The sequence below is a fragment of the Haplochromis burtoni genome, unplaced genomic scaffold (genome assembly GCF_018398535.1).
Source record: "Haplochromis burtoni strain Fernald_Lab_line unplaced genomic scaffold, NCSU_Asbu1 Contig_508, whole genome shotgun sequence".
Classification (NCBI taxonomy): Eukaryota; Metazoa; Chordata; class Actinopteri; order Cichliformes; family Cichlidae; genus Haplochromis; species Haplochromis burtoni.
The window spans coordinates 102,772-116,881 of NW_024582869.1; the positions used below are offsets into that span (position 1 = coordinate 102,772).

The following is a 14,110-nucleotide window of genomic DNA, read 5'->3' on the forward strand; positions in this document are numbered from 1 at the left end:
ACTGTTGCAAAGTGCTTGCTACTAAGAGATTATCCTATCCCTGAGGTTCTGTTTATAATATTGTTGGGCCTTTACTTCACAATATTTAGTAACTTGAGATTCTTTAAACACTTTGTAATTCTGGGCGCAAACTGGACTTTCCCTCCTTGTGGCATCTAGAAACTTTGACAAATGACAGATATTTTTAAATAGCAAGGATTCATATTGGATGCTTTACAATTACAGGTGAACGCCCCTTTTGATCATGGAAAGCCTGGTTTGAAGGAAGAAATCCACAGGCAAAACTGATATTCAATGGAGTTTCATTTTTATATACCTAGAGCCGCAAACCAGTAGACCCAGGGTTTTATAGGCCCACAGTTTTGTAAAGAAATTGGGACGGTAATTCTCATGGAACTATAATCACTCTCAAAATGTTCCATGTTTTCATTTGATTACATCAATCCGCACTGAAATGGCAGTTACTAAGGTTACCATAGTTAAACCCTTCAGTTTTATAAGCAAACCCTGAGACTAATAAAAACATGTTAAGCTTTTTGATTTTGTACAGTGTTTTTATGGATTTAACTCTATGATGAGCAAAAATAATACCTGCTATATTAGAAAAACATGTAATCTGAAAGTAAAGGTGAACTCTTGTTTACATATAACCCCAAATACTACAAAACCACCGAGTCATAGTTTAATTCTGCCTCCAAGTGTAATTGGATACGAGAACGGATGCAGGGAGTGGAGCTATTACTTTGTGAGATCAAATGTGAACTCTGACCCTTTGGCCAGCTGGCAACCAATACACAGAGGGACGGATGTCACGCATGCTTTTTTTAAGGTCATTTTATTGTTTCTATCAGTTAAATTAAAGAAAAAGATAAGTTAAAGAAATAAATATAAATTAGAACGTATGACCAACTCATTCAACCCCGTTCACTTTATCTGACACAAAGTTACTAAACATGTCCATGGTACTCATAAATATAACAAATAGAATAAAACAGATAAGCAATAAGCAACTACATCTAACTCAGAAAATGTCAGTGTGTATGTAAGTTTAATACATAAATGTATTTTCAGCATATTTCCCACCCGAACAAAAAAGCTATAGACTCAACAGTGGTTAAGCATGTTACTAAGTGACCATCAGGAGTTGCTGATTATCAGTCTATGCCCTGACATCAGCAGATAAGCATACGAAGGTCGCGAAGACTAAACCACTGCACCACTACGTCAGTTGTGGATCACTGTGACACTGATCACGGTCGAATTCAGTGTGAAACCAACAAGAAACACACAATGTTGTTAAAAATAACGGCAGTGATTTTAGGCAGTGCTGCCCTCATGTTGGAACTCTTTATTTAGATGGATGGAGTGATGCGAGCTCAGTACAGCTGCAGGACAGCAGATGGCACCGCTGCATCGTCCTGTGGTTCGTACTTGGCACCGAGACTCGTCCACGTTGTTCTCACTGTCTGACTTCGCTCCAGTTCCCCTCCCTCTATCCCTCCCTCACTCTCTCTTCCTCGGTTTACAGTATACACCTATCTATCTCCCACAAGCATCAGCAGTCTCTTCATCAGTCTCCGCGTTACGGGCGCTAGTACGGCGTAAAGCATGGCACCTCTCCGTCCCGAAGAACCGGGTTCAGCCGCTGCGTACCTCTGCGTCTTTCTGTTGACCGTCTCGGCCTGGATGGCACTACCGGGACCCGTGCGCTGTGGCAGCGTGGCTTTAAACCGGCGAGGCTGGGAGGATCGCACGTTTGACTTGAACGGCGGAGAAAGAGGCTTCCTGCCGGGCCAGAAAGCAGTCGGGGCGGGGAGCACACCCCGCTTCAGAAGAGCCCTGTCCTGGGATAAACAAATGTCCCTGCTCAGCAGCTCGTTCGTGCTCAAAGGGGATGCGACCCACAACCAGGCGATGGTCCACTGGACAGGAGAGAACAGCAGCGTAAGTAGCCTCTCTCCTCATCCTGTCCCGTCTCGAGCCACTGGTTCATGCACCATCCCTATAGCCCCTTCTTTGTCACCTTCCACCATCCGTCACTCCAGCGTCAGCGCACATCACTAAAAACAAGTTATTGTTCTCGCAGTAGGCTGCTGCTGCGGCTGCTGCAGACGCACACTGCGCGCCTCTCAGGGAGAAGAGGCACGGTGTGGTTTTTATGCACCCAGGTGGTCCACCTGGAGGCGCCGTGGATGTTTAAAGGCTCCGGGCTTTGTTGAAGCATCGGGACTTTTTAATGGCTTCGTGCAGGGGGTGGGGGTGGCTCAGGGTCACGAACATCTTGTTATTGTCTGTTTATTCTGCTCAGAGAAAGTCAAACATTCATAATGGAACGTATTATTACCGGATTCCTTACTATGAACCCCCTTTTTTCGTACGCAACGTAAGTGAAGTAAAAAGAAGAAATGGCTCATTTTAATTTGGGGCAGAGGCCAACCGGATGGGAGGCGGTTTAATGTTCACTTAGTGCCCCGGGTCCCCTGACCCCAATTTGAATTACAACCTCCTGTGCCATTGTGTACCATGACATTAGGAAGTCCAAGGACGCACCGAGAGCACGGAGCCAGTGTGGAGACAAGGGGTGCGCGCTAAACAGACAGCTGGGTACTTAATTTAGTTACATGAAGCCATGACTGAAATATTGATGGAGCCTTTTATTCATGAATTTTGCAGTGCCTTGTTTATTTGTGGTTTGGAACCCAGTTTGGCTTAAACGAAAATGGATGTCTTGGTCTAGGCAACTTTTTTACGCCTTCACAGCCACTGCCGTTTAAATAAAGCACATGTAGGACAGATTTCAGACATTTGTGGCATATATATGATATAGATCCCTCTGACAGCATTATTAAATGCTGTCAGAGGGATCAAAATAGCAAAACTCATAGCCTACATAGACATATTTTTTAGATTATCTGTGTTGTGGGTGAAACAGCCCGAAGTATGATACAGCTATTCTAAGAACATACTGTGTTTTTTCTTAGCCTTCACTTTAATCACAGCAGCTACACTAAACAAGAGTAGTCTTTGTGATGTATATTGACAGAGGCTGGGTGGGGAGGTGGAAAATGGTGTCTGGTGGGGACATCACTTGGAATGAGAGCCTTTTTGTCAGACTATCACATTAAATGTGTCCCTAGAAGTAGCTGTAACCACTCCTGGGGGTGGAAAAATAATGTGAAGGAGGAATTTCCTGAACTTTCATAACAAATTGATTGCTAAATAACATAATGTAACAAATGTAGGATTATGGAGGCTAAGGAGAATTTAAAGGTGATGCAGGCAGCTCTGCTTGTTGGTGGGTAGAAATGCAAGTAGAATTTAAGGTCAGTGCCAGTAGCTAGAGCTCTTGAAAGCACAGTATACTGGTGTTTGCTGCGGGAGAGAGATGGAATCATGATTTGAATGCAAGTTTTCTAAATTTTTAAGTAGTTTAATCTATACTTTGTCTCCAGCTGTGTTGTTGTTGTTGTTGTTGTTTTTTAACTTTTTTAAAGGATTACTTGTGGAAACCAAGTCTAAGCCTTAAGCTTCCATATGGGTTTTTCCAGTTGCAGTGGTTGGCTAAATTCAGCCTGCAATGATGTTTTTCTGTTCTTTTTTTTAGCAGGTTGAAAATGGTTGGTTTTAAATGGTTTCTATAAAAATTCTAATGGTACGTGCTTGTGAGATCTGCTTTTGATGTGAAGTTTTTATTCTAATTGGAAAGGATGAACTAACACGCTAGGCTTGATTTCATTGGGAATTTTAGCACTAATTAGCTTAACTTAATGGTGGCATTAAAGCAGCTAGATGTCACTCTTTTGACAAGATTATCAAAGCCCTGATAAATAATATATATATAAGATAATTAATATATCTTTTTTTAATCTTTTTTTTTCCTAAAATCAATAACACAACAAATCAAAGCAAAAATAAAATAATTTATTCAGACAACATTACATTTTACTGATTCTTTAGTAAATATAGTTCTTAATTTCCGTTTGAGATCAGAGTCTGGTTTGAAATAATGAATGTGCTCAAACAAACAGCCCCAAATCACTATTGAGAGCAACTCGCCACAAATCAGTAATGACTTGTGGGATTATACTACTTTGGCATTTAAGACGGGGCATTTAAGTAATAAAAAATTGACATTCTCCCAGTGGACTCAAGCCTATCTTGCAATGAACTTCCTGTCTTCATCTCTTCTTCTTCTTCTTTTCTTTTAATCGAGGCAATGTATCCTCGGGGATCTTAGCGCTCAGACTCTGCCAGCCATTGGAACTCCAAGTTTGACTTATCTTCAATTAACTTGGTGTGGGTATGTCCTCTGAAAGGTCGATGAGACTGAGTTCATCCCAGCCTAATAAACACAGAAAAATGGTGCCATTCAATTTCCCTAAGGCTGACATTTATGAACAGCAAGCAGATTGATGGAAGGGAAAAAGGAATTTCTGCCTCTCTTCATGTTTCATGATGTCATTTTTGCATCTTTGATGTTCCAAATGTAATTCCTTGATGAAAGGGTCAGGAGTGCAGAAGACTTCAGATGTCGCATCGGTCTTGATGATGGCTTGTCAGAGATGTAATAGAGACCACCTAGCAGTTAAAAAAAGGATAACATGCACGCCTTCCTTTAGTTATTCAGGCTAATTATTGCATGTAATGTGTATATGCTGTTCTGGGCCCCGTCAACTTCTGGCCAGACTACAAAGTGTTTTTTAGACTTATTCAGGTACCTTTATAGTAAAAGTGCTGTCATTAAAAATAGTTTGCTCTGTGTACTCTCTTCTGTCCCCGTGGCAACTGTCACTTTTCTTGGGCAATCCTTGATTGGTCAATTGATGGCTTAAAGCATAAAAGAGCCTTCCCTCAGGCTACCTCCAGAGGTGTCTTTGAAGAACAGAGAACACAGTTATATGTGTGTGAGAGAGGCTGCTTTAGAACAACAGAGCAGTGAGAAGAGGTGGAATTTAGATCCAGACAGAATCAGTGAAGCAGTAAAAATTATTTTCAGTCCAAGTTCTACCTAATTGGTATTTAATAATCCAAAACAGAACATGTTAAAGGTCACAGCTCCTTGAAAATATTCATGAACCACAAAAGACTGAGAAGATAAAATAATACCAAAATAAAGAAATAAATTAACCAGTACTACTTAGCTGATTATCCAGTGTATTATATGTCTGCATCTCTCATTAAGTAAATACAGTGTACAAGTGTAGTTTTTTACCTGTTTACTGACACATACACGTATATAACGGACTTGGATATAATGTGTAAAATGCGAGCTTTCATTTGAGGATATGGTAAACGGCCTGTACTTGTATAGCGCTTTACTTAGTCCCTAAGGACTCCAAAGCGCTTCACACTGCATTCAGTCTTTCACCCATTCACACACTGGTGATTGCAAGCTACATTGTAGCCACAGCCACCCTGGGGCGCACTGACAGGGGTGAGGCTGCCGGACACTGGCGCCACCGGGCCCTCTGACCACCACCAGTAGGTAACGGGTGAAGTATCTTGCCCAAAGACACAACACCTGAGACTGTCCGATCCCGAGCTCGAACTGGGAACCTTCCGATTACAAGACAAACTGCCAACTCTTGAGCCACGATCGCCCACATTCAAATTGGAGGAAGGGTTTAGGAGTTCCTCTTTTTTTTAGTTCAACCTACTAAATTAAAGCTTAAAGTCTTCACTTCATCTGCATCTGAGTTGTTTCATTTAAAATTCATAGTGCTAATGTACAGAACCAAGATTAAAAAAAAGTTCAAAAAGTTCACTGTCCAACTATTTATGGACCCAACTGTATGAAAGAGAAAACAAAGCAGCAGGCTTGTTATATCGCACACTTTCAGGTTGATTGAATTCTTTTATCTGCACTAACATTGAGTTATTTCTCAATGTTAAAATTCACTATTTAAACCTGCTCCTGCTGCTAAAGTAACCATTGTGATGAAATTCTTAATTGCTTTTCATGGAAATCAAGTTATTAATGATAAGAAAATTCTCCCCTTTCAAGTATACAAGAGAACTCACCAAATTATTTGCAATGGCACCACATACATTTATTTACCCAGTGACTGATTGTGTTTTTCCCAAATACTGCTCATATTCAGAGAAATGTTCAAAGAAAAGTATATTCCCATATCTCACTATTATATTACTATTATATTGGATATGGAGTGATTGCTATATGACACTACTAATGATGTATAGTCCATTAAATTGCTTTAGGTCTTCCATAAACTGAAAATGAGACAGCATTTAACTCATGACGTTGATCAAGTTGAAAAATGTACTAAATTAATATTATGTTTTAACCAATAAGACTTCAGACTAACAATAAAGATCACAGATACATCAGGAAAGTGTTTGCCTGAGTCATAGGTTAAGGTATCTGAATTTTATACAACTGAAGTTCTTCTAGAAGCCAGAGGATCTGCTCCCTGCGGATTATTAAAAGAGTGCAGGTTTAGGGAAGCTCTGAACTGGAGTCACTTTGGATGGAGTGATTATACCAGACTTCTGAATGATGGAAACCTCCGTTATTGAAAGCACTCTCCTTGTGATTCTCTCCCTCGGATCTCTCTCCTTGACTTGTCGACTAGCCTGGGGGAATTCTGTGTTTATTTCTCTCCCTTTATTTCTAGGTCCTCTCTGTGGTGATGTGAAGCATTAATGTCTACATGTGTGTCCCTGATGTGCGGATCTGTACTGGCTGGGAAACAGCCCTCAATATTTAGTGGAGTTTCTCTATACATTTTTTGTGGATTGATTGTTTTGTGGCAATAACATCGGCATGTCAGTCACACTGCTTTTAAATTTGCAAGCCTATGTGTGTTGTTGTTGATTTTTTTTTAATTTATACAGCTCCAAATCACAACAACAGTCACCTCAAGGCATTTTATATTGTAAGGTAGACCCTACAATAATACATAAAGAAAAAAACTCCAACAATCATGTGACCCCCTATGAGACAGCACTCAGCAACAGTGGGAAGGAAAAACTCCCTTTTACCAGGAAGAAACCTCCAGCAGAACCAGGCTCAGGACAGCTGTCTCACCAGTTGGGGTGAGAGAAGACCACTTTGAAGACCACTGTGGTCTGAAACCTCCTGCTCACTCTGTCTTTAAACCTAACCCTAATCCTAAGGCCACATTTTGGAGTTAAGCAGAATTTACATATTTTTTGTTGTATGCTGAATGTTGGGCAGCATGGTCACGCGGTGATTAGCACTGTTGATTTGTAGCAATAAACTTGTAGGTTCAATTCCGCCATTTGTCCTGGGTGGACTATGTGGGCTTTGCCTGCACTCCCCTGTATACATTGGTACCCCAGCTTCCTCCCACAGCTTGCAGTTAGTAGGGTTAGGTAAACTGGTCATTCGAAGTTGCTCTTAAGTTTAAATGGTTGTCGGTTTCTCTATGCTAATCTGTGACTGACTGGAAAGCTGTCCACAATGTACGTATGGAACAATTTGGACAGTGTTGGGGAGTAATGGAATACATGTACCAGCTTTATGTATTTAAGATACAAAATATGAGTAACTGTATTCCATTTAATTCCACTGTTTAAAAAGGTGGTATTCAGAATACAGTTACTTTGTTGAAATAAATTGATTACACGGCGGTCTTTAACTGTTTCGTATGTTAGGCTATGCTCTTTCTATTTTTGGTAATTCCACGCCGAGGCTCTAACGCATAATGACATGAAAAAATATTTTTACAAATGATTTAATATGAAGGCAATAGGCAGTTTTCGGCTACAAGCATGACACGGAACCCAACTTATTAGCCAGAGATCCCTTTACTACGGTTCGGAGCCGCGGATCTGTTTTATATACGCGCAGAATAGTTTGCTATACGAGATCGCTGCAAAAAGTGCAGCCTTACCTAATGTCCACCCTCCTCCTGTTACTCGTTTTATATTAAGATTTAAAAATCTAGTTGGTATTGGTATGGCGAGTAACCTTCAGTAATAGTAATAAAGCACAGAGCAGGTTACTTTTAAAATGCATTCCACTACAGATGCCCCAAAATGTATTTTGTGACGTATTCCTTTACGTTACTAAATGAGAGTAACATATTCTGAATAATTTGGATTACTTAATATATCATCATGCTTTTTACAACTACATGAATGTAGTTGGGGCATCTGTAGTGGAATGCATGTTAAAAGTAACCGTCCCAACACTGAATTTGGATGCAAACCACATTACTAATATCGGTCAGATATTGACTCAAAGTGACTGAGTGGAAATCTGTCACAATCTATTTAATTACATTTTACATTCCTCTGCTCAAAGCTGATGTACCACTTTCAGTAGCATGACTAAAAGCTATTTTCAGCTGCTTCCTTGTCACAAGGGTCCCACAGCAGTTGGCGCTGCATGTTTGAATTGGCACAGTTCTACAGCAGATGCCCTTCCCAAAGCAAACCCAAAGGGGGATTTGTACCTCTGGCTGGAATTGAACCGGCAACCGTAGCGAATATGTAGTAGCACAACTAAAAGTCCTAATGTCAACCTAAAGATGGCTCTAGATCAGGAGTCAAATTTGAGTCTAAGTGATGCACAGCTCCTCAAAGTGAGAAGCTCATAGCAGTGAATAGCTGTTTCCACTTACCTCTGTTATGCTCCTTGTCATTGCACATAGAATAACTACCTAAGTATACTCATCCTTCTTTTCACCATTTTCAGTCTATTCCTCAATTGATAGTATTAATGTCAATGTTATCGTCCACGTTAACTGTTGTCTTTGCGTTGCATATTACAGAATTGTAGGTAATACCACCTTTAATACACCATCCCCATTGGATACCTTGCTTACACCATCTTCAGATTGCATGCATCATTTCAGTCAGTTGGGTCTGGGGATTATCTGTCTGCTGCATACGTCTTATCTAAACATCATATTGGTTGAATTTAAATAGAGTATTTAGAGGGAGCCGGTTTCATAATAAGGTTGCTTTCCTTTATTTGCATGCAAAATCATGGCTCATGCAGGTGTGTACACATAGACACACACACGTCCAAGCTGTAACAATACGTGGCCATATTCTTAACATGCACGTGCACACACACATTTGGGTCTCTTGGGTCCTGACTTAATGTGAAAGGCATTTGTTCACGCTTCACATACTGAACAGACAGGTTATTTGGCCCCTGGTCGTTCTGCGGTGGAAAATTGTTTGCACATGTGAGGAGAGCCTTTCTCGTCATTTATCTTGTCTGTCCTCATTGGTCCTGCTTAAAAAGATACTCCAAACCCCAGACTGTAAATCATCAGAGCTGTTTGCTCACTTCTCCTCTATCTCTGTTTAAAATAAATCACACACTGTCTCCAAATTATAAAGTGCACTATCACCACAACACGCTTGCCAACCAGCAAGGCCTTCAGGACACATCTAAGCATGTCACAGTGTCACTCCACAGTATTGAATGGCTCCGGGCTTCATTGTCATGCTTGCTGTGCATAATGCTACTGTAAGGGTTTGGACGATATATCTCTGTCATCTTATGTCATCCCAGGACTGCTTTAAAATATTAAATGTTCCAAAAGCTATATTTTGAATTACAAAAAGTCTAAGCCACTTTTGCAGAATAATAATGTTAGTTCAATATTTTCTCAGTGGATTATGACCAGAATTTCTTTGGGATATCCAGCTATATTCCAGCATGCAAAACACGGGAATTGTCTGTGACTACGCTATTATTGTTTCATACTAATTCCATCTACAACATGACAGTTGACATTTTGATGATTTATGTTCTTTATCATGAAAATAGATTGCTATTGTGACCAAATCCATTAATCACAGTGAAGGAGTAAGATTATAATTTTTCAGAATTCCCTTCAGAAGTTGACTGAGGTGCTTCATTACTCTTGGTGCCAGTGGAGATCTTTATATTGGTGAAATAAAGATCTTTATACTAAGTGAAAATACATGATAAGGCAAACATTCTAAGTAAACTTGCCTTTTTGTTACTTTCTGAATATTATAGCCATTTAAGTGGTTGAAGTCAAAAACATACCAGCATAAATATGTAACTTAAACCAGTGTCAGGTTTAGCTACTCACAACCACATCACTTAAATCTAATCTGGCTATCTAACACTGCAGAGATGGTGATAGTCCTGAGTTTGAAGCACGATGTGCATATATCTATTGGCACAATTAACACAGACTACAAGTGCAAGTTAATTATCTGAAAAATAAAAGCACAGCAGACCATCAAGCTCATTGTTCAATAAGATATTTATCCGAAGCCTTCATCAGTGTTGGCACATGGCTGCTCTTTGCCACTTGGCGGTAGGTAGTGTTTGCCAGTTCGATGCTATGGTTGACTTGCTAACAAGACCTTGGAAAAGTACATGAGGCAGCATGCTACTGTAGTGTTACTGTCTAATTAAGTGTTCAGTGACACCAGGCAGATGCTGGTTGCCCAGGAGCTAAATAAAAGCATCGAATCACCTTTGAGTTGGAGGCTATTCTGAGGCTGCTGGCGTCAGTGCTCACAGACTGCTTGCTCTGTATGTGAGGTGCATTGTTATACAATTATTCTCTTTTCCTGTATGCTCTTTAACTTGTTTTCTGGCTGGAAACCTTCAAAGACTTTTAAAGTTATTAAAGATGTGTGTTTACTTGTATATTTGTACATGCAATGGATCAGAGGCATACTGGTTACCAGAGCGGCTGCCAAAACAGCTAGTTGGCAAACTGCAGGACACAAGAAAGCCCCTCGTCTGCTTGAACATTCAAATTTTCAGCCCTTTGTTACGGTGCAAAAATATTCTCAGCATGTGCTCATTGTTTTTCCAGATTTGTCCCTGTAAACAGAGGGCTTTCTTTTCGGCTTCGTTCCCCTGTTGTTTTGTGCTCCTCTCAACATCTTCTGCAGCTCAGCTGTCATGGTCGAACGTTCCTGTTCGTGTTGCCCTGGTAACTCACATTGGAATCCTGTCAGGGTCTTCCAGTGGTTTGGTTCCTGATATGAATTTAGAATGGCCCCTCACCATGCACGTCTCTGAGGTCCTGCATATTTTATGTAGAGCTCTGGCATAAATATATGCCAGTCATATTGAGATTGTCAGGTGAAACCCTTGTACCTCCAAGCGTGAACTTTTCAGTAACAAAGGAATGTGACCTTTGGCTTTGTGGCAACCATCGTATTGGATTCTGACAATATTTGTTAGTCTTTGTCTCAGCCAAGTCAGATATCTGGACGACCAGCATGAAATTTCCCATTTTTGGATTTATGGTTCTCTTTGCGTGATTTCATTATAAGTTTAGTGGTCTGCTGACCTCTCTCACAATTAGGACAAACACCATATTAGATCAAGATTCATTACCAAAGACTTTATGGGACTAAACCTTTGTATTCACAGTGTCCAGAGGATAAATGCTTTCATGATAAATTAGATTTATCATGAAAGCATTTCGAGTAGATTAGACCACAAGCACGTTCCCCACTGGATGCTTCATTGAGCACTTTGCACACTTTTACTGTCACTTGGTTACTGGTTACTTAGGCAAAAATACAAGTGTTACACGCAGTGTTATAACCGGTGTCTTGTGATCTAAGTTCACAAATATGAATTTTATTTGTGTCCCAAGGACAGCCACTTACATATACTGTATCATATTATATTATATTATATTATATTATATTATATTATATTATATTATATTATATTATATTATATTCATTGGCCTCTTCATGAGTGTTATCCTTTTGGGTGTAAATTTAAAAAAAAAAAACTGTCAACAGATTATTGAAAATGAAGTCTTAAAAAGACCAGTTAACTTTTCACACAGTTTTATGGAAATTACAATGCATAGATATATAACGCTTGCTGTATTTCTGTAGGTTTGTTGTATGTTGTGTGCGTGAGGGGTGGTGGGAAATGTCTGCCTGCCTCCAGCCACTGGAGGACTAGTGGGAAAGCTCTCCCTATAGCGCCCCTCTGAGAATTGTGAAATGCAGTCCAGCAGGGTTTCTCCAGTATTTCGCGTTCACAGTAACACACTTAGAGATTGGATCTTCTCTCCTTTGTGCTAAGCCTTTGCCTTTCTATCAGCCCCCCTCAGAATCTGAATCCCACCTCTCCCTGTGGACCGGGTTTATTTTCATTTTCTTTTGTAAGCCCTTTGTACAACAACAGCATGAAGCTTTTCACACAAGCCAGGCATCAAGAAGAATTGTCCTTGTTTTGGGTGGCAATTGCTGAAGGCAAGTACAAAAATACATAGTAAATGCTCAAAGTTTAAAACTTCACCATTATGTTTGATTTTTATTTATTAATTTTTTTAAGTTCAATTTTTTTTTGCACCTTACCTCGGAGTCCACTAGAAATCTTACAAAAAAAAGAAAACATGAATTCCCCAGTCTGAGACTTGGATGCCATGTCATTTGCTAGTGTTGATGGGGGTTTGTCCACTGTGGTTCATGTGGACAAACCACATGAAACACAGTGGACAACCACAGTGGACAAACCCCCATCAAACACAGGCGATGCAGCCATCTACAAGAAGAATTTAGGGTGTGTCATACTTCCATATGCTGACAAATGAAGTGGAAGCAGAGAAACACTCAACTTGGGCTTCAGTGACGCCTTAGTTGTGCCACAAGCTGATTGCCTCCACATCTATGGAACACCAGGGCTGATGTAATGAATTAATTAAATACGTCTCTGAAAACATCTGAGCACTTTTGTTCAGATGTTTTCACTTTTGCAAAGAGGCTCTGTCTTGACAAACCAACCAGATATCTGAAGATTAAACCACTACATTCTCGGCTAAAAACTTTGTTGACACACAAACAGGGTTTTTCAAAGTTCAATTCTGTTAGTTTCCACATGCCGGTTGTTGGTGTGCAGAAACACCTTCTAAAAACAATGGCCACCAGGCCAAGCAATGGTTTTGACTCGATCAGCGTTAGCCCTGCCCCCTGAGTTTGATGGGTGAGGTTGACAGATAAAATTATTTCATGGTGAGACCTGAAGGAGTCAAGTGTGCCAAAATGAATTAATTAAATACAACAGTAAATAATTTAAATGTGTCAATAATTAATTAATTAAATGTGTCAAAAATATTTATTTAATTGTTTATTTCCCATTTTAATTAATTATTTCCAATTTTATTTAATTATTGCCACATAATTAATTATTTAATGGTGTATTGAATTAATTCATTATGTCAGTCCTGGCATTCCATACACGTCATGCTGCACTGATGTCAATATAAAGTTTATGTGTGTCGCACATTTCATTCCATGTAAACTTAATGTGCTTATCAAAAGAAATAAAAACATAATTATTTTTAAATGAATTGGGGTTTTTAACGAATGATCTTAGGCTTTCTGATTTTCATGAGCCATAATCATCAAAATTACAAATTAAATTAAAATTTGAATTATAAATGTAATTAAATTTACACAAAAACACTCTAAAATATTTGAATTTATGTGTAATGAATATAGAATATATGAAAATGTACTTAATTCAAATAAATTATAACTTCTTGACAATATTTAGTTTTTTTAAATACACTAGTCTTGCCTGGGTAATGTGGATTCATCTACTTATATTTAATTGTTTAGGAGCACCTCGCATCATGAAAGTTTTCTCCTTCATTTTTAAAGGCTCTATGAGGCCCAGTCATGCACTCCTTCTGGCTAATATTCACTCAGACTTTCCTTGAAGCGAATCAAGTTAATTAGCAGTTAATTCGATTTTTCACACCCTTTCTTTTTACTTAAAACAGCATTAATTAAAGGTTCTCTGGTAATTCCTTGTGGATGAACGACATACTTTTCAAACTGGGAATTCTGAGGATTCTCTGAAATGCTCTTTTTATCATTGTGAGAATCTGTGTAAATGGATTTCAGAAAATTGCAAGGGAGCTTCTTCAGGTTTACATCCAAGGAACCCAATTTTGCGTTTTTAGAGAAATTATTTTATAGTTGATGTAGTTTCATAGTTTTGCTGCTTTCCTGATTGGGTGAAAATTTACCTTAATGCTAAAGTCCAGGTTTGAACTCAATGCAAATCAAAGCAACCTTGCCTCCCATGTTCAGGAGTGATGTTCTCTCTAGCTGTGCTCGCACACTGACACACACCTACACA

The 14,110-nt window shown here is 39.4% G+C and overlaps 1 protein-coding gene across 1 annotated transcript in view; it reads left to right on the forward strand.

Moving 5' to 3' along the window:
• Window positions 1–1,414: 1,414 nt before the first annotated feature.
• Window positions 1,415–14,110, forward strand: part of sorcs2 (sortilin-related VPS10 domain containing receptor 2) — a gene marked incomplete at its 3' end in the record, with an annotated part of 292,347 nt that continues 279,651 nt past the window's right edge. Inside the window, 1 exon segment of the mRNA XM_014329195.2 lies at window positions 1,415–1,944. Coding sequence (XP_014184681.1) covers window positions 1,609–1,944 — 336 coding nt within the window.